This window comes from Pararge aegeria, chromosome 20 (assembly GCF_905163445.1).
Source record: "Pararge aegeria chromosome 20, ilParAegt1.1, whole genome shotgun sequence".
NCBI lineage: Eukaryota > Metazoa > Arthropoda > Insecta > Lepidoptera > Nymphalidae > Pararge > Pararge aegeria.
In genome coordinates, this window is record NC_053199.1 from 6,744,940 (window position 1) to 6,768,982 (window position 24,043).

Genomic DNA, 24,043 nt, shown 5'->3' on the forward strand with positions numbered 1-24,043 from the left:
TCGAGATACAAATAAAAATGGTGGTTCAATTCCTAAAACATTTTGTATATTGAATTATATTACTATTACACATAGAAATTTATAAGAAGTTAACTAAGGTATTTAATATAATCCCATTGTTAATGTGCATCTGGTGCGAGTACGTGGTGCTTAAGCGAGACTTGTGTATGACAAATAACAGGTTGTTGAAGACACCGAATTCGTTGTGATTTTTTAATATATACAGTGTAATTTCCAAATAACGACGAAAAAAGCATTGAACATATACGAAAACAGTGTGTACAGTGCAAACTCACCTTTTTAATGTAGTATCCTGATTAAATTGAGGCAAGAAGAGCTGGCCGACTTCATTTCAATCAGCATGTGACCCACATCTGAGATTTCTCTTCCTTGTATAAGGTTGCTTTACTAATATTATCACTTGCAAACCTGAACTCCGCCGCTGCTGAACACAATAAAGGCAGGCCATCAACGAGCAATACCTTTATGGACAGATATGTCATTTTATGAACTTGTCACGGTTGACTACCACCTGTGCACCTCAAGGGGGGTCTAAGATAAAACAAGATTTTAACAAATCTTGTTAAAATCGACTGCGATACTCTCGTTTTGGCTAGAAATCCTCAGTGGATACCTGACAACCTGGAAAACTGGTGTTTCTGAATATTTTAAAATAAATGTAAAATTGCATAAATCATTTTCAAGAGACACTACAGTAAAGTGTTGTAGTGCATCAAAATGAGATTAAGGCATCGTTACATCGTATAAAGTCACAGAAGTGTCAAACAATGAAGTAGGAATGGCTCATGCAGAAAATCACAGATATATTGTGCAGGTCAGTCACACACTATTATCAACTCATTACTTTGCCTGTACCTTTGGTTTTCCTAGAAGAAAAGTAACATTTCAGGCATATGGAGTACTGCTTCACTATATTGGAGTGTGAAATCACATAAAACCATTTTCTTGTGAAAGAAGGGCAAACCAATATGTTTGTTGGTTACAGTTTCGTATTTATAATATTAGAACACGTACACACATGTGGGAACTAATGTTACTTCTCTAAATTCTTTAGGTTAAATATAAGTTATTGTACACCTACATTCCTGAAGAAATTCTTTAATTAAAATAGAAAACATGCATCATAATATATCAAGTTGTCCAGAAGACTTATTGTATATTCATAGAGAAAACTATCATTACTTTTTGTTTTGAATAACAAGAGTAAACTATTTATTACCAATGATTATAACACTGAAGTGATATTAGTAACATTTCTGTGTGGTATTGGATGAATCTCTATTTGAATTAACTTTTACTGATAGTAATACTTTTAAATTGACCTTTGTTCATCTTTTTATCAGTGCTTTGTAATTAGTATTGCATTGAACAAAGCTTCATAGGGTAATCAATACATTGTATGTGTGTTTTTAAATATGTTTATATTCATAAAGTGTATCCAGAAATTGCATTGAAATCATTAGGTGTAATTGCTTTCTGAATCATCTTTTAATTTTACCTAAGATATGAAGACAATCTTCAAAGTAAGTGCTGATTTGTAGTTTAACCCATAAAGACTTGTTTTTATGGTAATTGCCAATTTGAGAAGTGAAGTGAGAGAGTTACCACTATCAGAACATACCTCCTTCCAAAAGTGTTGTTTTCCTTATATATTTAAAATATATAAAAAATCATCTTCTGTATATTCATAAGTACCAGCCCACTACTGGAAACAGATCTCCTCTCCGAATAAGAAGCGTTTAGGCCTGAGTACACCACCCTGGCAAAGTGCATAGTGATATATTTTACATACCTTTGATAACATTATGTACAATTTCTTTGGCATGAAGGTTTCCTCCCAATGTTTTATATCAATGTTAAAGCAAGGGATATTGAATACCTTAAAATGCATGTAACTCTGAAAAGTTAAGATGTGCATGCAGGGGATCTAACTCAGTTCCCAAGAGAGAGGTTGAAGTCCTTACCTAGGCTATTTTTTTTACTTCACGTTTCATAAATCTCTAAAAGTAGTTTATATAAAAGTACCCTTGAAATTTTAACAGTGGAATGCAATTTCTGCTTTAAATTGTAAGAGCATATAAGTTCTGTACTTAAATCATTGTTGTATATGTGCTACTTTCAGCCAAACAACATATTTCTGTTTCTTAAAGTAAAAGATTGGCCCTTGTTCTGAGTTGAGCCTTTACCTTGAACCAGAGCACTGTAATGCACTGTGATGTCCATTGATCAGATTAAAAATTAGATAGTTAAACTTATGAACAATTCCTAGCTAACAACCAAGTTAGCAACTTTTGAACTGTAGAAATGTTTCTTCTGTGCATTTGCATTGCTTATAATAGGAGTGTTCTAGAGAGGAGGCAGATGTTTGAACAAAAAATACCACCTTAATGGCTGGTTCATTAATCAGATACCAGGTAACTTCTACCACATCTGTGTGAAATATATATATTTAGTAAAGATATTTTTTATTCTCAATAGATTATCCATGAACTGAACATATTCTTCATGATTAGTGAAAACATCTCGCCAAGATTTCTACTAATTTGTAAAACAGGAATATGTTTTATTTATAGCCCTGTAGTATGTAAAAGTATTGAATAACTTATAATAATAATTATTATTTCTCTGCCAAAAATAGATATTCCATAACTTTTATTGCTTTTACTTTTTGTATTCTAATGCAAACACACATTGGCTTTTTCATTAGATTTTTTTTGTTTGTTTGTTCTATCATAAAAACAATTCTTCACCTATATAATGTTAGTGTAGATTGTATTCTTGCTATAGTTATATACTTTCTTTTTAAATTATGTACAGGTCTTTGTGGGAGCACTCTCTGCACAATATGAGGCACTATCAGTAGAAGCCTCTAAGCAGACAAGCTCCGAAGAGATAGTTTGTTGCATTGCTGACAAACTCAACTTGAACGATGGATCTGGAGGACCATATGAGCTGGCAGAGGTATTTTTATCACATCCTCATTGTCTTAACATTCCAGCCCTTTAAGATCCCACTGCTGGGCCAAGATATCTACAGCAAGCAAGTACCAGCCATTATTATAACAGGTTAGTAATAATGGCCGGTACTGATGGTTGTACTCATTCTCCAATGTTCAGGAGTAGTCAACACTATATTTCTTAACTCTTGTTGGATACTGAAAATTTCTTGACTGAAAATCCAATGCTAGTGGTGTGCACAAGGTTTTTGAACATGGAAGGCATAAAGCAGGAAGATGTGAGGGGAAAATTTAAGGTAGGCAGTGCTTTGAGCATGCATATGTAAGGGGAAGAATATTTTCCCAGTCCTTACTGTTTTGTAGTTAAAACAATATAGATTTATTGAAATCTGAATTTGAGCAGTAATTGCCTAGTTTTTTAAACTAGTAAAATATAAATAGTTGTAATATAAATGGCCAATTTCAAGAAAGTCCAAAACTTTCTGATAATTCCAAGATATTCATTACAACAATAAACTGCTAATTTTTAGGAATTTAATTAGCTGATATACAAAGCTTTTAAAATCTTAACGGTTTTTATATAATCTTAATTAAAAATTGTGAATGCAAGTTTTCGAATTAGAATTAATGATTTGACCATTCCTATTTTTTTCAAAAACACTCCAAAAAGGCATGTACTAATTACTATATCTAAGCTTTGGCATAAAAGCATGTAGTAGCGGATTTATAAAAAAAAAAAAAACAACAAGAGTAGGACATGAAAAACGTGTTTTTACTACAAACAATACCTTAGCGTAAGACAAGATTAGTCACTGATGATAAATATCGTCAATTAATTTTTTGCTGCATTAACTACGCGCCTGTGAATTCCACACAATTGCAACTTCCTAACAGATGTTTCCTTTTAAAATAGATTATAGTGTAAATATTTTGCCGCAGATTTTCAATTAATCTTAAGAACAGTATATACAATATTCTTAACAATATATTCCGGTATTTGATTATTTTCATCGACCCACGCTTTTATCTCGCGCTAATTGTCCAATTCTTCACTTATTCGTGGATAAAATGTTTTGTTATGTATTATGGTGTTTATCTGAATATATGATTTTAAATGGATCCTTTTTACAACTGCTTGGTTGGTTTAGCGATTAGCAAGGAAAAATATAGCTCAATGAGGTAATAGGTTAGGTTGGGTCTATTTTTTTTTACCTTCTATTCCGGTAGTTAAAGTCCAACGACCCTCATCGAAGAATGCTCTTGTCCAGTAGTTTTAATAAAATGCTGTTATCCTATTAATATTAAACACGTAAATGTTTTGGATGTTTGTTACTGTTTGACGCAAAAACTACTGTACGGATTTGACTGAAATTTGGATTGCAGATAGATTATACCCTCTGGCCTGTATTAATACTTAGGATACTGTTTACCCTGCAAAAATAAATGGTTCCTGTGCGATTTGTGAAAATCTGAACTGTACGTCGATAGGCTATAACTAAAGGTTTAGTTAGCTATAGCAAGCGTTCTCGAAATTGGCTTTATTCTATATTCTGAATTAAACTAGCTGCGCCCTGCTGTGTTCCCCACGATGAACAAGTCAGTTTTTTATGCCAGTTCGTTGAAAGTGTGTATTGTGAGGCGATGGGATGGCAGTTATTGATACAAATTGGTTATTCAGGTGGTTGGAGACATGGTCAGTGGGGAGTGCAAGGAGAGGCGATTGGGACCCAGCGAATCGCCGGTTGCCGTCATGATGCTGTGGCCTAACAACAACTCGGGGCAGTATTACAGGTAAGCTCGCTTTTCAGGTTTCTATAATTTAACACGATACCCTTTGAAATAACCTGATGATACGTGGAATACCCCAACATATCACCTATAGCATCATGCCGAAGTTTACCCCGTTTATTATTACACGTATATTATGTGGTGCGCCAGTGCTCAGAGAGTTGATTAAGCTGTGGGAGGAGATATATCTACCCCCCTTTAAATGCTTGGGTGTAAATGATTGTTCTAACCAGGTTGGTTCTTTAATAGTTTTAAATGACAATGTGAGATTGTGATAACAAAAAAAAATACAACCGGCTAAGTTAGTTGTGGGCTTCTTCTTAGACCAGGGCGCGTTTGAAACCCTCGTAGCTTTAGTTTTAAGTTTACGAATTTAGTTATCGCCATCCTCTCACTTGTATGTCATATTTTAAGTGTAATGTACGCATCAATAGTGGCATCTATGTGCCTATTTGAATAAAGAAATATTTGACTTTGAATTTGACTTTACCGGGATAAAAATGCCTCCTGCCTAAACTAGCAGCACTTGCATTGTGTTTGTATGTGTCTCTCAGCACTTAACAGCCATTTAATTTAAATATAAGGCTTTTTGATACATACAATCGTTTTACCCGGGGTGACTAAATTCTATTTATTTTAATATCTCTCTTCTTATCTGACTCTCGTACTGTGTAATCTAGGATATAATCTATCACCATTCAAAACAGTTAAATTAGTTGAGTATTTTTTGCATGAAAGAGTAACAAACTTCAATTCATCCATCCTTATTAACATTCGCATTTATAATATCAGTAGGATAGGATTAGTATAGATTTACGTGTATTCATAACCCGGATTTCATATTTGCCCCGAAGATCGACCTTCGCGAAATTTCAATTAAATATTTATATTGAGTATGATGTGTGTAGGTTTTAGGAAAGCTATATAGTTATTTCCAGCATTAAACGGTCTTCCATTGTTTATGTTAAATTCTAATGCCGTGAAAATATTCCACGTCCAATAACCGGAGCAATCTGTGTGCACATTGGCATTTATTTCCAGTCATACTTTGAAAACAAACATCGACCTGTAAGCGATGACTGACATAGCTGCGAAAAGACTTTTAAATCGCAAATATGTTGATACTTACCTATTTTATAATTTTTATTCGCAATGTAGATATATGGAAATTGTATGACGCAGTTAAAGTTACTAATACATCATCATATCAACCCATTACTCGTCCACTACAGGACACGGGTCTCCTCCCACAGTGACAAGGGGTTAAGGCCGTAGACACCACGCTGGGCCAGTGTGGATTGGTGGACTCCACACACCTTTTGAGAACATTATGGACAACTCTCAGGCATGCAGACCTCACGATGTTTTCACCGTTGAAGCAAGTGATATTATAGATGCTTAAAACGTACAAAACATCAGAGTTAAGCGGTGCGTGCTGGGATTCGAACTCGATCCCCCAAAAGTGAAGTATCAGCTGCCACCGCTGCACTAATAGATAGTCTAGCTAGTCATTCGGAATATAACCAAACCTTTCCTTCCTTCCGGATGAAATATTTGGGAATGCTATGAATCGTTCAGTTGAATACGAGAGTGGGGAAGGACTCCAGATTTAAATAATATAGGGTAATATAACTAAAATTCCGCTGTCCGTCTGTCTGTCACCAGGCTGTATATCATGAACCGTGATAGTTAGGACAGTTGAAATTTTCATAGATGATGTATTTCTGTTGCCGCTGTAAGAACAAATACAACAAAAAATATAAAATAAATATTTAACTGGGTTCCCATACATCGTCATCGTCATCATCATTTCAAACAATGGTCGTCCACTGATCGGCATAGGTTTCTTGTAGTGAGTACCATATACCAGGGTCTTGTTCCGCTTGGGTCCAGCGACACCCTGCGACTCGCTTGATATCATCCATCTGCCTCGTGGGGGGTCTACCAACGCTGCGTTTGCCGTTCAATACACGTTTTTTTTTGCCATTTTTAGTTATTAACTCTTGAAAACTTACTATGGGGGGCTCACTACCGTCGCTAAATGCAGGATTATTGGAATATTGTTGTAGCAAAGTCAAAGTATGTCTTACAACAATTTATTTTATAAAATCATACTTTATAATGGTAAATAGCAATGGTAGGTAATCTCACTGATAATTGATCTTGTTACATATGCTAAATGACATTCTTACAAAGTGCTACCTACGTTTTCTTCTGTTATATGTAATTCCAGAGGGGTTTATTTCTTTGAAATTCGTCTAACCAGGATCGAAACCAGTTGTATAAACTATCTGATTGTCATCTAAATCCCCGTTAATACCAGCTCGAGCGGAGCATTAGTATAAATTAAAACGCTCATAATTTTTTAACAAACGTAACTAATGTCTTTGTTATGCATACCCACAGAATATGTGAGTGTAAGCTAAACGAAACGCTATGTTTTATCGTTCCGTTAACAGCTGTAGCATTCATTATTTAAAACAATAACTATGTTACAAACGATTGGCATTTAATAAATTTATAGTCTGGGTAAATGTTTGATATTTTTCCTCTAGAACTTAATTAGCGGCATTGCAGTAGCCGGCCTGCTGTATAATTATCGAAGTATAAACGATACTACTAACCTTGCTAACATATATATTTACATTCAATACAATATGCAAACACTATTAAGTAATATATGCAGGGAGATGTTATTACCTCTAAATTCCACACCGAGACACAAGAGTGGATCCACAGCATTCACGTATACCAGTCAGGTTTAATGATGAAGGCTGTAATGAATAATTATAATGTGATATATTGTTTATACAATAATAGAATTTAAAAAAAAAAGTCATACTTAAAAGATTGTTAATTATTGCCTGTTTTCTGTTGAAGATTTCCATCCTGTCTCTAAACATCTTCATAAGTTCCTCATAAACTTTTCAATAAAATACTGAATAACACGTCCGAATTAAAAAGAAAATGCAAATGCGTTGATGATACGCCTAATTATATACTGGTCCATCAATCAAGGGGTAATAACATCTCGCTATATATAGGTATGTATGTAACTTAGAAGCGATCGATTCGAATGACAAACATTTGTTTTTCCGTTGCTTTACGTTATTGTTTTAAGATTAGTCTATTTTAGTACTGGATGTCAAGTTATGTTAGCTTATTTTTTTAAAAACCGTATTTTTTTACTTTACCTTTGCCTTTGACTGCAATTTAACTTGATGGTAAGTGATAGAAGTCTTATATGGTAGTGGGCTCGCTTGTTAGGGGTATTTTAGTTATTTTGATCCTGTACCCCTAATTGGCTTCTACGCGGTTACCGGCACATAATTGCAGATAGAGCTGGCCATGGCTGAAGCTTCCACTACACGAGACCAGAGATGATTGATAAATTATAAATTTCCAAATTGCCAACGCTGAGATCGAACCCGGGACCTTTACCTCTTAACTACTGTGCTCACCACTGCGTCAGGGGCGGTCGTCTAAATAAAACAATAATTGCGAAATGAAGATACGATACAAGAAAAATCGACCTATCCAATTTTGGTAGTGCTTTTGCATTTCAACAATGTCAAAAGCTTTTGCTATATGGAAAGAAATAAATAACCTGTCCATGAAACTGGGCGCTCAAAGATGTTCAATTTTTGAGTATAGTTCTGAAAAATGACATATTTCATTGTAGGTACAAGTTCGAATGAGTAACCTTATTAAACCTTAGTAACCGTTAGTGTTTATAGCAGGACGGCTAAATCACAAGTTATTACGAACATTTTCTAGAAATCTTTACGAAATAATAGCTGAAGAGTTTGTTAAATTGTTTTTTGGTACTAATATGAGTCTGATTTGAAATATATAATTTGCATCTGTTCACCGTCGCCACCCAAAAACCAACTTTTAACGCGGGCGGACTTTGCGACGCGGTGGGTTAAGATTTGAGATTTATTGGGAGGAAGAATAGCGGCTCGTATTAGAGAAAATACTTATCAATAAATTGTATGTAAATACGGTTAGCGATAGCGATTTAATATTATACATATATTAAAAAACATACGAAGGAAACGCGATATGGTTGGCTTTTAACAATCATAACACTATACATAATATCTTTAACATCATTACTTAAGACTTCAAAGGACATTATGCGTCTATAATGACGTTATAAGAGTGTTATTTTATACACGTATGTTGTCTGTACGTCGATATGGACTGCTTCATTAAATTATCCTGTCACTGTACAACTATTTGTAGACGACAATGCTTATAATGTTTTTGCAGTGATTCATGCAGCATAATTATTTACGTCTAATAATAAGTTTAGTGGTAATTTTGCCGTCGGTATCCTTAATATGGTTTTTTAGTATTCGTTTTGTATAAGTTTTACCATTTGTAATATTAATAAATTACGACTTTGTAGATACATGTAACTGTTTAGAGTGAATTTGAAATAAACTTGAGTTAATGAAGGGACTGCATTACGAACGGTTGGGGATATTGTTGGTTCGCGTGACTCACTCTTCCTGCCGCCGCCGCGCTGTGATAACAACCATCCTGCCAATCAAATTTAAACTAAAATTTTGCCTCTCGCACTAAACATGAATTCCTTAGATTTCCAAATTCAAATTATCTAAAAATGACTCAAACGTAATATTTTTTTCTTGTCCATCTTTACTCGCTCTACTTTATTCGCTCTGTTAGATTATTGAAAGTGAAATGTTGTGTCTTGTTTTTGCAGATTTTATTTGCGCGAGAAAATTCCCGACGAGCCATGGATGGAAAACTTCTCCGTAGATCCGCAATTGATAAAGGATTACTTCCAACGATTCCTCTATCAGCCCAAAGATCGGGAGTATCCTGACCTGTGCCAGTTGCCCGAGCTGAACGAACAGACATTGCTAGACAACCTGAGAGCCCGATTTGCCGCTGGATACATTTATACGTACGTGGGGTCTATACTAATAGCCCTCAACCCTTTCAAGTTTTATCCGATTTACAATCCGAAGTATGTGAAATTGTATCAAAACAAGAGGATAGGCTCGAGTCTTCCTCCGCACATCTTCGCAGTCGCCGACGCCGCTTACCACTGCATGCTTCGGGAGCGGACGAACCAATGCATCGTAATAAGTGGCGAAAGTGGCTCAGGGAAAACAGAGAGTACAAATTTTCTCCTTCACCATCTCACTGCACTCAGTCAGAAAGGATCTCATGGAAGTGGTGTCGAACAGACTATATTAAGCGCCGGACCAGTGCTAGAAGCGTTTGGTAACGCTAAAACTGCGCATAACAACAATTCAAGTAGATTCGGCAAATTCATACAAGTGAATTACAAGGAAAATGGCATGGTTCACGGTGCTGTAGTTCAAAAATATCTTTTGGAGAAATCCAGGATATGTAGCCAAGGTCGCAATGAGAGGAACTATCATGTGTTCTATTATCTACTTGCTGGTGCTTCGGAGCAGGAGAAGGAGCAATTGCATTTGCTCAGTGTGGACAAATACAATTACCTCTCAAAGACAGGTTGTAGTGTAGTGCCGGGTGTTGACGAACAATATGAGTTTTCGCGGTTAAAACAGTCGATGGACATGGTTGGTTTCACCTTGGACAAGCAACGGCGGCTGTTTGCTGTCCTCTCTGCGGTTCTCCTTCTTGGTATGTGAATCTTTAATTCATATTGGCTCCCAGTTAAAAGTAAAAACAGCGTAAGGCTCTCTCTTATCTTCTATGTAAACCTTCAGCAATACAGAAATGTTTAAACTAGCAAGGGATATATTAATTGCCAAAGTTTGCAAACCACTTTTGTTTTCCTCAAGTAGCTTAATATGATTAACATTAAAAATACATACATTTTCAATATGTATGTACAATAATAGACGTCATGAGAAATGGTAAAGGAATTTCCAATCTCTGTGCATTATATTTGAGATAGCCCCTACAATATTATCAGTCTAAGATATTCATAGTTTTAGATAAGTTATCTATGAAAAGATAATTTTTGTTCATCAATTTTCGTATAATTGCAAAAAAGTATTTGCTAATCATAATGCTAATATGCTAATATGCGGTACTGATAAGGAAATAAACCTTATCTCAAAGTTGATTGACCGTTTTAACACCTTATCAGGCAAATGTGATGTAAATAGAGATTTTATTAACCAGTTTTTTATATACATAGTGGATCTTTTTTTCAATTGCTTAAAATAGATTTTCTTTTTTAAATCTAAGATAGGGTTTCCCTTAAAGTTATTTAGGCATAATGATAATGGCAAATATAAATCATCAGCTGCTATTTTATCTCCATTTTTTGTTTTATTTTTTATTTCTATAAAAAATAAAACTGTACGAATAAAGAGTTTAAAAAAATTAATAAAATTATACTTGTTTTTAATCATTACAAACGAGAGTTATAACAACTGTCTGTAAATCAGTTTTTACTGTTTTATGATACAACCACAAATATAATAAATATAAAGACAGTGAAATCCATAACACAAATTAAATGAAAGTATAAAGATTATTTTTATCCATATAATATCGCTGTCAAGATTATTTATTAGCCTTTTTTTATGTATAGAATAAACTGAAACTAGTTAAATGCTCCATTGAGCATACTAGATAATTCTGAAAGATATTATATTTACTGAATCCAAATTCTGCATAATTAAGTGACAGTTACACCACATTCCTTTCAAGATAGTTCTCTCAGTGAAATCAGTATAGTATTTGTTATTGTCGTACACTCTTGGCTGATCATTATTATTAGTATTTTGTGCTATTATGGTGTTGGAAATAAGTATATTTGGTTATCATATATTTTTGTATAAATTATACTAATAGTATTTTTATTAGTGCAGATCTTTATTAAACATACATACATTTACTTTTGGATTTTAACACTCTAACTTGCAACTGCCAGTTGGTGTCTGAATTTCTGATATGTGTGCATGTTTATGTGTGGAGCTCACTTTATACACATTGTTTTATAGAAAATTTAAGGAATTTACCTTCAATAATGACAAACAGTAAACAAAAAGTCTTGATTATCATACTATTGCTCTTCCACTGTTAGGCATTCAGGATTACTCATAGAAAAGTGTTTCTTGAAAGTGTTGTTTTAACAATTATATTATCACATGATAATGAATGGAACTGACGGCTTAACAAGTTTTCCAAGGCATGGAATGAACAAGTTTTTCACTCCAATTCTACAGGTAATGTGGAGTTCCAACCGCAGCGCAAGTCCTACCACCACGATGAGGCAGTGGGAGTGCGCAATCCGGAAGTTGTGTCCTTAATATCATCCCTTTTGCGAGTAAAGCAAGAAACGTTACTTGCAGCCCTCACGTCCAAGAGGGCCAGGGCTTCTGGCGAGACACTCGTTATTAACTATAGGTATGTGTAAAATAGGTATTGCGGAAATCGATAATATATTATGAAAATTAAGCTTAATTTACATAATATATTATGGATTTCCGCAAAGTAACGCCTGCTCAATCAAATAAACTATAGGTATGATTAATTTTTTAATATTTAAACTTATCGGTCAATCATTTGCACCTTTTGTTCAAGACACTCAACAATTTGTGGAGCTTTTTGTGACAGAGCTTGTCTGGGGAAGTACAATCGCCATGTTTATTTCTGCCGCTAAAACACCTACACCTCGAATTGATGGACACATGTTGCAGGGTGTGCTTCTTGCGTGCCCTGTGAAGTGTTGCTCTGTTTATATGCTATGGTTTCCCACTTACATCAGGTGGGGCATCTGTTTGGTCTGTCAATTATTACTTCAAAAAATATATTATTTATTGAAGTAATAATTGAAACATGAAAATTGAAAAAATTGAAAAATTATTTATTTGTTATCTAAATTTCATTATAAAACAATAGGCTAAGACCTCCATTTGAGTTTGGAAAAAAAACCTGTATTTGGAGGTCTCGTTCTTTCCGATATAAAGTTTACACATATACTAATAACATGACTTAACCAATTTATTACATTTTGTAATTTTTTTTTGTGTAATGTTTAGAACTATAGGTTTACCCTTAGCAAAAAAATTCCCTGGTTTGATAATAATTAAAAAACTAGAGGGTATTTTTAAAAGGCGAAAGCTAGTATTACTTTCTATTGGATATTCATAGTAAATGCTGTTGAAAACCTATGTTTAACCAATTTAACCCTTACGTTATTGTAACTATCTAATGCAAAAACAAGATTTTTTTTTTTGGTATCAATCTGGGGGTTAGTTTACAAACCACTCCTTCTTGAACTGTTTTTAGACTTTGTTTGTGTGATCTATGTTGTTAAATTAATTATAAATAACGCCCTACATTTTCGTCTAGTTGTCACGCATCATAGCGAACTAATCTTCAGTGTATAACTTCCGCATAGTACTTTTTTAATTAAAACCATGCACAGTCAGTTCTCTTATACTATTGATCCCAGAAAAAGACTGTAAAAAAAAAGGTTTCATTGTCATTAAAACTTTTATACTGCAGTGCAATATATTCATATTCATGTTTCAGATTGCCAGAAGCGATCGCAACCCGAGACGCGATGGCAAAGTGCCTATACGGAGCTCTGTTCGACTGGATTGTGATGCAGGTTAACCACGCGCTGCTCTCAAAAAAGGACACACTACGGGAACATCAGGGGCATAGTATAGGTGTGTCTGTCTTAAATGTACATATTGTTACTTTCAAAATAGTGATACTTTGATCTTATACAAATAAAATATACAAAAAAGGAACTTGAAGCCTCAACTCAACTCAAACATATATTGTGATTTTTTGTCATCGTACCGGAACGCTAAAATCGCTTAGCGGCACGTCTTGGTCAGTGGTCCCAAGAAGGTCTCAAATCTTCATTTCATATGAGACGTAACTATACTATTTTTATTTCATTTAATTTAATTTAATTAATGTGGCTAACACGATGAGAAGCGGATGAACAAATCTATATTTTATTATTGTTTAAAAAAAATTGTGAGGTTATAAAACAACACGTTCGTGCCGCATACAACAACAATGATGTAATTCTGTTTGACACAAATCCAGAATAAAACTAAACTAACAAAAAAACCTTTCGAAGAGGGTTCTACAATTATTAGACTCAATAAATTAGTTCAGATCATGCTTTGTGTTCCAAACCAATAAGCTATTTCATTAGCATAAAAATTGAAAATAGAGATTTTAATTTTCATTGGCACTTTTGGGCTACGCAATAGAATGACATTACAAAATAAAGAGATTATTAAGTTAATTAAAAACTAAGCACAGAAAAAAAAAACTGGTTTTAATTTTCTCGAAAATGTAAGGATAATAAAGGCGGGAGAAAAAATTTGACGTTATAGAGCTACTCTTTTCCTTTGATATTATTTTAATGAGTTAAAAAATGACCTGTAAAAATTAACATTCTGTGATGTGTCGAAAATTCATTATCATTGTCGAAAAAAAGTGATAAGTTAGGTTTTCGTTAAATATTTAATAAAAATGTTCACAGGCGTCCTCGATATATTCGGCTTTGAGGACTTTGGTCCGAGCAACAGTTTCGAGCAGCTCTGCATCAATTACGCGAACGAGCATCTACAGTACTACTTCAACCAACACGTGTTTAAGTACGAGCAAGAGGAATATAGGAGAGAAGGCATACGGTGGACGGATATAGGCTTCTCGGACAATACGGGCTGCCTGCAGCTCATTGAGGGCAAACCAGGGGGACTGTTGTGTTTGTTGGACGATCAGTGCAAGTGAGTGGTGTTATTTGATGCGATACGAAGGCTCAACAATACAGAATTAAAAATATACAAGGAACAAAAAATACTAAAAATTACTAACTAACGAAAACTAATATTGCGTTGGTGAACTTGAAACATATCTAAAAGTATTTTCAGTATATTGAGACATTGTGTAACCAATGATTTTTTCATATAAAATTATATGGGGAAATGTACTGTGCAGCAAAAATCAATGTTAAAGATTAAGAATATAAACAATGTAGATGGTCTACATTGTTTATATTCTTAATACATTACTTAATAAGCTTTCTTTGTTACATTGTTTCAGTTTTCCATGGGCAACGAATGAAACCCTCTTACAGAAGTTTAATTCCGTCCACGAAGACAATCCTTTTTATGAAAAGCCTCAAAGACGAGAGCCTGCATTTGTCGTGAGACATTATGCCGGCAGAGTCAAGTATCAGGTAAATCTTCATTGCTAATTTATAATTTTACCGTTTTCGTTATGCAAAATTGTACTATCGACACGAAAAGCCTGAATCGTATGCAAATATCATTTAAATTTGAAGTACTTTGAGAGAGTATAGTATCTGTGATTATGAGAGCTACCGTTTTTCCATTTAGGATACAGTTCGAGCTACAAAAGTTAAAATTATAAGGGGTCTTAATTTTCGTGGTGCGTAAAAAATTATCCAAAAATTATGGGTGAACCCTACGGACACCTTTTTCCGTGTTTAAACGTTCCATCCAATATGCAAAATGTATCTGTTAAAAGTTACATAGGTCAAAGCCTTGAAAATGTTATATGTAAGACTTACTTTCGAATCTGTAATATTAAGTATCGATTCCTAACATTTGTTATAGGTCACAGCGATGCGAGAAAAGAATCTAGACTTAATGCGGCAGGACATAGTGAGTGTATTGAAGAACTCATCTCTGGCCTTCGTGAGGGAACTGGTTGGCGTGGACCCGGTCGCTGTGTTCAGATGGGCTATTGTACGGGCTTTCTTTAGGTAACGCAATATCACAAATTTATTTTTGTTATCACACTTCTGTTACAATCATTTTCTTTTGAAAGCTTACAATATGTTAATTACATATATTTTTTCTCAAACTGACGTTATTACTCGCTATTATTGCAAGAATTAAAACACTATAGTCAAATATTATGTTAAATATTGCCTTTGAAAAAGAGAAACATTAAATGGTGCAAGCAGTGTAATATTGAAAAAAAAAAAATGCCCTCTGATTTGATCCTACAAAAATGTTTGCGGCCTGTAATACAGATCTATCGAGGAGGTGAATGACACGCATAGATCTATATAGTTCATTTAAAATTGTTTATTTACAGAGGGTACTTCGCATTTCAAGAAGCCGGTAGACGACACCGAGTAAACAGAGTAGATGGCGCGTCAAGAGTACAAAGAGTGTCGATACATGCGCCAAATGACAGTATTATCAGGTGAGAACGACCACTCATATAACTACTTCAACGTATTAGTAGTTTACGACCTTTTGTCAGCAGTTTACAAGAAAAGGCCGTGTTTAAATATAGACAATAGATTTTTATTGTAAGAGTTGCTCGATATAAGAAGATCAATCACCCACCTCTCAAGCATGATATTCAAGAAATGATTTACTACTTCTAAATGCGTAAAATAACAAACAGAGAACATAGGAGCAACGGACTTGATTCCAATTTGTTAATTTATACTCAATGTTTTTGCGTTAGTTCTGCAGAAAATCTGTGAATATAATTTTAGCATGGTGGTTTATTAAACCTAATCTCTCTAAACGCCTATATAAAGGCGAGTAACTGTGCAACCTCACTTGAGGGCCTGCTGTAGATCTAGCTATATCACGCGCGTATTAGATAACGTCAATATTTATTATAAAGATAGTTCTTGTGCTTGAAGTGAATTGGCCTGTGATTGTGAAGGTTTCAATTGCAAACTATTAGCCTATGTACCTAGAACGAGTAAGAAGATGCGTCCTATTAACAAAGCCCACGGCATGTATACCTGCATAATATGCCAAACAATTAGTAAAGAAGAAAAATATAAATATGTAATTATATTGTGCTAAATGTTGATATTGATACTTAAAATAAATAATGGAAGACACTTGCTTATTTCTGTTTGTGACATTTCTGAGTATCCTCACTACCTACTTTTGGTCACTAACTGTGCGTCTTTTAAGAAAGCTGTAAGTTATTCAGTGGGCGATGAAGAGTTATGTGATCAAATAAAAAACTAGGGGATCCGTAGAAGAACCAGAGTTACCGACATAGCTAGCTAGCTACCTGTAAAGTCAAAGTGGCAAGACATTTAGTTCTCGAGGACTGTTGGGTATATTATTATCACATGGGCATTGTGGTACCAAGATGCTATAAGGCCATCATGGCCCTGGCAAACGTAGCGTTGCTGGAGCCCCACTAGTTGGACAGACAAGATCAAACGAATCTCAGGAAACCGCTAGAAATAAGCGACTCTCTTTGTGTGTATAAATTCCTACAAAAGACTTATCAGCAGCAGAGTAGGCTGATTATTATTATTTCATTTATGTAACAAATACTAGTTAAATTAGATAACAATTTAAGTTAGTGAGTCGATTTTTAGGTTCTTTCTTAATGTAATTGAAGAGGTAGATTTGGCGGAGTGCGTAATTTTGAATTGCTCTTGCATCTGGCGTAATACTTTCGTAATTTTTTTTTCATATGCTAAGTGTGAGAAGGAATGTATCTTATACGGTTTTAAGGAAGTAAAAGTATTGTAATAAAACTGTAATGACTGTGTCGTCAAATTATCTCACTAGTGGTATAAAGTAAACATATTGTTCTTCATTGTTCCATTTTTAAGTGGTAGTCAGGTTTTCTATTTACCGAAGCCACAACTTAGGGCTTGATAGTGCATATAAACAAACCGAGCTTTGACACTTTGTGGCCAAACAATAATGTATCAATACCAACATTAGCTAACCATAATATTTCTTGTATAAGCTTTGCTAATACTGTAATGTGACTCAATGAAATGTCTCTGCTCAGCCAACTGGCGACTGTGTCGTCAATCAATCTCGCAATCAACCGCATTGCGTAAGTCACCGTTTATGGCATGCTTTACATTTTATGTGCACTAAGCATGGATCTCGATGTTTTTTATCTACTCCACTTTTTGTCATCCTTTAGCGTTACGTTCTAAGAGGCTATGTTTAGGTGTATTTATTTTAGTTATTTAATTATTTAGTTTCTTTTCTTATATATTTTCAAATCTTCTTTGTAAGCGTGTGTCCAATTTTATACAGAATGATAACTATGATTAATTCGAATCTTGTACGTGTTGTAGCCAAAATCAAATTAAACCGAAAATTTGTCACAATTTTATGAAACGTCCGGCAACAATCTATCTGATTATGACAGAAACGGAAGTATACCTAAACAAAGCCTATTTATTCTACTCGAACATCTCACTGTTAGCGAACTGTCACGGTCACCCTTAACTAGAACCGTAATACCGCACTCTCATCTCGGCACACGGTCTCGCATGCGTACTCAACGGCACCTAATCGACTGGTTTTATTTTGTTCTCTTAATTTTTGTTTTCGTTCCATTAATTCAGTATTATGCCTTGTTTGTCGACCCGGGTAGAACGCCTCGCGCGGCGAGCAAGGCTCGGGTCGGCGATAGTAAGCAGCGGGGCGAGGCGGCGGCGCGCGGGCGCGGGGGAGGGAAAAATTACAGGATCGCAGAGACGCGCACGCGCCGCCTCGACCGCGAGCGAGACGAGCGCTTCGATGACGCCGACGTACTACAGCGCGCCAGCCTCATTGTCATGTACGTGCGCACCGCTTGCCGCTTGCGCGCGCAGCCGCACACGCGCCACCTCACTGTAGTCTGTCAACTGTATCTGCCTTGGCCTCTATCTGTCTCCACTCTCTCCACTCTACATACTCCATTCTCCTGCGATCCGTTCATCAAACAAACGATCATCTATCTCATTCTGCGACGATTCGGCGAACCGTTTATTTTTAAATTACTTTATTACAACATTCTGAAACTAAGTAATCTCTATAATCATCATTATCACACGCATGTAACATCATACGTGGCATTTATCTTGTTGATTAATTTACCTTTGAGATTTTGTTTGATGAATTTTCGTTATGTTGTCATATTATCTATATTTTTTCGAATTAACATTAAAACTGGGTTAGTTAGTTGTGGTAACGGCTATTTGTTTATAATTTTCTTTTAATCCTTTTTTGTATTAATATATTGGTTCTACGGTTTATGTTCTTTATATTTATATGCGGGATATACAATTTTTTTATCATAAGAAGTATAGTGTAACTAATAGTTCACGGCTTATATCGTTTGGCAAATACCAACCGTATAGTTTTGATATTGTATTGTATAACCGGCAACTAGTTAATTTACTAGCGCATGAATGTTTACATATATCCGCAGTTTTTTCTCGGTGGTCGGGATCGTAGTCTATAGCGTTTGTGATCCTGAATGGTTTTGTGAATTAACAGGAAAAACAAGTCGTTCAGGCCCAGAGAGCGGGCAAAGAAAGGTTTGAAAAACTTGCAAAGTGTGAAGACGCTAGCGGGACGCACGGCCGCGCCTGCGGGAAAAAGAAAACAGCCGTTGACTGTGGCTGCACAGTTTCAACACTCGCTTGCAGCTCTTATGGAAACTTTAAATCAAGCTAACCCATTTTTTATTAGGTAAGTTTATAAGAGCTATCTGCCTACCTGGAGATCAGCCTTCTTATCACGACTTTACGAAAGCGTTAATGGTTTTCAATTACAAAACTTAAAAGTAAGAGTTGATGAGTCTAATTTTAACCTTCTTTCTTAAATTTTTAGTAGTACTTGGTAAAACAATCTCCGAATACATATAATTTGCAGAACTGGTGAAACTAAATCCGGGACTTCTCAAAATGCTGCGGTGAACTATTATGATACCGAAATTTTTATATGCGTTTTAATGAAGTTTCATAACGTCATATTTGTATGCAACAGAAATAACATTGCTTCTGGTTTCCAAGTCGTACACTTTTGTATCGCCGTTTCTTGAGTCGTGGATTTCTTGAGGAACTCGAGCTAATAATATCATACTCGGTCGAGATGTGCAAACTCGTGTTAAGTGTAGTTACAGATGCAAATTAGTGTCGTGTAGTGCAAAACGATAAATAGATATATCTTTGCAGGTGTATAAAATCAAACAGTGATAAAGTGCCAAATGTTTTCGACGAAGAAACTGTTCAAAGACAACTGAGGTACACAGGAATGTTGGAAACGGTGCGGATCAGACAAGCGGGTTACAACGTGCGCCTCACGTATGAAGAGTTCATACAGCTGTACCGTATTCTGCTACCTAAAGGGCTATTGAGTTCACAGGCTGATGTTAGGCATTTCCTCGCCACTTTGAACTTAGACAGAGATAATTATCAGCTGGGTAAGTGAAAGTTACATGATTATACGTATGTTTTTCTTTGATAATATTTATTTCCAAAGGTTATTGTTTGTTTGCAGTAGGTGCGCCTTAAGCTTATGCAATCACACTATGTTAGGGGACTCGTTTTAACGAGAAAATCTTTTCAATTGTTTTATACTGGCTATAAAACTAGACTGTACATTGGTATATATATTTTTGGTAGTAGCATAGCTTTTTGAGGCAAATAACGAGGAAGTACTACCACATATGCTTTCCTTCCGCCAAGCAGCATTGTGTGTGACCCGGCTAAAGGGCGTGGTTGCCAGTGTAATTATAGGCATGTGAGGCATAACACCTACGCCTCAGATTGATGAACATAGACTGGGACCTTGTGGGACCTGTTCCGTGCATGGCCCTTCGCACTTACTTACTAATGTTGATCTGGAACATCTACGATCTCCAGTCCAGTTTTTTTAATTATATTGTATTGCAGTTTTTTAAATTATATTGTATTGCAGTGACATCACCGTCCCAATAATATTGTGTACTTGTGTGTCGATCTGTATGGATCGATACGAGTTCTATTTTATTTTTCTTTCAAAGAATGATAAATCGCGATGGGTCTGTTAGATTAGAGGCACATAAGGACGCAGCTTTCACGTTTGCATAAAAAAAAACCGTCACATTAAATTCTGCATTTTACAGGTGCAACAAAGATCTTCATGCGTGAAAGCGAACAAACAAAACTGGAGTACCGCCTACACCAACAGATAATGGCCTCAATTATCACGATACAACGATGGTTCCGGGCAGTGCTTGAACGCCGGCGGTTTCTGGCGTTACGCAGAGCTTCACTGGTCATACAGGGTTATTGCAGGTACGCATCTTCTTTACATAGTTTAAAACGAAGTCGCTCCCGCTCTTAAGTACGCTTAGATCTTTTAAATTACGCAACGGATTTAAACGCCATTTTTAGCAATGGATAGTGTTTATTATATAGTATACGAAAGCAAAGAAATTCTAAGATATGTGATATGATGTCATAAAAAACATTTTTGTGCGCTTACATTGCATATACAACGTGTAACAGAATTACGAAAAACTAAAAATAACTTAAGTAAAAATTTTAAATCATAAGAAGCATATTTATTTTTCCATACAAACATTCTTAGCGTTTAATTATGACAAACCTATTGAAGATAATAAATCGACACTTGTATGGTACCAACGCTACGGGACGCGTACCTAATAAAGTGAAAAGAGTCTTTTGCATGTGGTTCTGATTTCTTTCAGTAAAACTATGGCAATCGTTTACTCAAAAACTATTAGCGTTTCGGTTTCTCAGACAAGTCTCAGATACATTAAATAATGTAATAACCTCTAAAGCCCATACGTTGTATAAACTTACGAGTTAAATCAAATTAATGTACTACGAAATTGTATATGTTCCAATTATCATTAAAAAAATATATTTATCTCCTCGGATAAGTAAAATTTTTTATTTTTCACATATTACTATGAAAATGACCTTGAAAATTATTTACGACGTTTTTTGACGTGACAACGTCTTATAAATTGGTTTGCCGGGTGACACTTCAAGAAACTGCGTTACGCTCCGCTCACGTTATGCGCTCACAATGAGAGCGAGTGAGAGGCACGCGTCCCTTCCACTCGGGCATGGTTAGCCCGCCTAAGAGCGAGAGAGACAGACATAAAAAGCGAAAGGCACGCGTCCCTTTGTAGTAAACGCTGTTTCATTGTACGCATACATACGTATTTATATTTGTATATAAATACGTATGTATGTGTAAAGGTAAAAATAAAATTTTGTTAATATGAAATTCAGTGCGAGATTCTTTGTATAAATTAATGTTTTAAATATAATTCTTTGTATAAATAAATGTTTTAAATTGTTACTATTATTTCATCCTTCTTCCTACTATACGAATGAATATTCACATTAAAATTATTTTACCACTCAAAGTCGTTGTCACGTAAAACTTTCGCCCGTATACCGACTTTACAGGCAACCAATTTTTTTTTGATGTAAAAGATGAGTATCTTTAACGTCAATATATTTATCTCCTCGAATAAGTAACCTTTTTATCTTTTAAATATTACTATGAGAATGACCTTGAAAATTATTTACGACGTTTTTTTGACGTAAAAATGACTATCTTTAACGTCGAAAACGCCTAAGTCTTTTAAATTAATAATAATAATAATAATAATCTTTATTGAAAGGTATAAACCCAGTTATTAGAATATAAAAAAATTAAGACAGGTTGTATTGCCCTAAAATACAAAGTATTGATTTTTGAAAAACATTTGTCGGATAGGCAATGGTTAGTATCGCGGTACGAGGCAGCGTTGCGAGTGCAGGCATGGTTTCGCGGCAGTCGGGTGCGGCGGTGGTACTTAAGACTACGGGACGCCGTACTGCTCTTCCAAGCCGCAGCCCGCGGTTTCATACTGAGAAAGACTCTACCGGACCTCAGGAGGAGAATTACACCAGTTAAAACCAAGGTAAGTTACAAAACATAGTGTTATACAGTACACGTTACAAAATTTGAAAAAATGTGCGGGCACAGTAGTTTTTTTCTTTTTATGTGCAATTTTATTTTCAATAGCCTGACCTTAGCGATAAGGCCGCCTTTAGGCGCCCACTTTCAACTTTAAATTCATGTTTTATAATCTATTCTTCTTCTTCTTCTTCTATTTTCTTGTAGAAAGGCAATGTTCAGTAGAAACAATATGGTATAAAAGACGAACTATGACAAAATTTTGACAGGCGCAGACTTAAGAAGAAGTTATACTATCGCACCACTTGAGGTGACAAGACGCACATATGCTCTTCCAGTGCGTTTTAAGTTTTAAACAACTTTTAAAGATTTACCTTTAGATCTTTGATTACTGCACAGTTTCAACTTTCGTGACGTGAACTTCTATGATATTTGTAATGGATTTATTTTAGAAATGTTTACATAATTTAGCATGTACTTTTATCAGACTATAACAAATTGTAAGTGGTGCTGCCAGCTTATGTGAAGTCTTTAAACGATTCAAAATTGTGATTTTAAATTTGGCTTCATCTGAGGTGCGTTTAAATCTCGTAGCTTAGTTCTTATGTTATTTGGAATAATTATCAACTTTCACCTCACAAAAACAACTTATCTTAAAAAAGTTACGAATGGTAAAAGCATTTAAAAAAAAACTCTTTTCTAATTAAAACAGGTTTTTATATCAAAAAAGAATAAATCACTTGACATGATTAGAGATATAGGTATGAATTACTTATCGATGTTTGCCTTAATTTTATCCATATTTTGTGCCAGTTTCGGAAACGAAAGAGAGATTCGTAAACTATGGGCCATCAACCTAGCAACACCACTGTTTTTAACATAATTTTATAATATATTGTACAATAATATGAACGTTTTCAAAACCATATTAACCGATTGAATTTCGTTGTAATAATATGTCCTACTAATTTCATCGTAGATACGATTTGAAAGTGTTGTAGTACACACATGTACAAATCATCCTTCCCTACTGTGTTGACAGCATGAGAGTAAACCGACACTCGCGTCCGAAACTGACGGCTTCAAGACCAGGCCGCCAAGTATTGAACAACTGAAGCATATTATTGATAAGCAACTGTAAGTATTCGTACTGTTTAATTTCTGGCAACTACCCACCATACCGTGTATTATTATACTATGCCTACTGTGCTGTGTCAGGCACGCAGGTTTCTTAAGGATGTTTCCTTCATCGTTGATATTTTAATTACTTAAACCGCACATAACTTAGCAAAGTTAGAGGTGCGTGCTGGGATTCGAACTCGGCCTCCCCGAAAGTGAATTCGCGCTATCACCGCTTTTGACATCATTTTCTCGCGGTGCTTCATCATCATCATCATCATCTCAACCAATTGACGTCCACTGCTGGACATAGGTCTTTTGTAGGGAGTTCCACAATGCACGGTCCTGGGCCGCTTGCCTCCAACGGCTCCCAGCTACTCGCCTGATGTCATCTGTCCACCTCGTTTGGGGCCGACCTACGCTGCGTTTACCGGTTCGGGGTCGCCATTCCAACACCTTAAGACCCCAACGT

The 24,043-nt window shown here is 35.3% G+C and overlaps 1 protein-coding gene across 5 annotated transcripts in view; it reads left to right on the top strand.

The window, feature by feature from the left end:
• Positions 1-24,043, top strand: part of LOC120632728 (unconventional myosin-IXa-like) — a 40,720-nt gene continuing 16,677 nt past the window's right edge. For 2 of the 5 annotated variants that reach the window (XM_039902712.1, XM_039902714.1), the window contains exons 1-17: positions 1-835; positions 2,839-2,982; positions 4,656-4,768; positions 9,498-10,411; positions 11,971-12,151; positions 13,283-13,422; positions 14,259-14,505; positions 14,822-14,957; positions 15,358-15,506; positions 15,845-15,955; positions 17,537-17,584; positions 18,137-18,322; positions 19,024-19,218; positions 19,704-19,951; positions 20,636-20,807; positions 22,270-22,456; positions 23,495-23,589. In XM_039902712.1, the coding sequence (XP_039758646.1) occupies positions 800-835; positions 2,839-2,982; positions 4,656-4,768; positions 9,498-10,411; positions 11,971-12,151; positions 13,283-13,422; positions 14,259-14,505; positions 14,822-14,957; positions 15,358-15,506; positions 15,845-15,955; positions 17,537-17,584; positions 18,137-18,322; positions 19,024-19,218; positions 19,704-19,951; positions 20,636-20,807; positions 22,270-22,456; positions 23,495-23,589 (3,302 nt within the window). In that variant the 5' untranslated portion in view covers positions 1-799. The remainder of the gene's footprint in view (positions 836-2,838; positions 2,983-4,655; positions 4,769-9,497; positions 10,412-11,970; positions 12,152-13,282; positions 13,423-14,258; positions 14,506-14,821; positions 14,958-15,357; positions 15,507-15,844; positions 15,956-17,536; positions 17,585-18,136; positions 18,323-19,023; positions 19,219-19,703; positions 19,952-20,635; positions 20,808-22,269; positions 22,457-23,494; positions 23,590-24,043) is intronic. The other 3 variants (XM_039902716.1, XM_039902713.1, XM_039902717.1) reach the window with 3 other exon arrangements.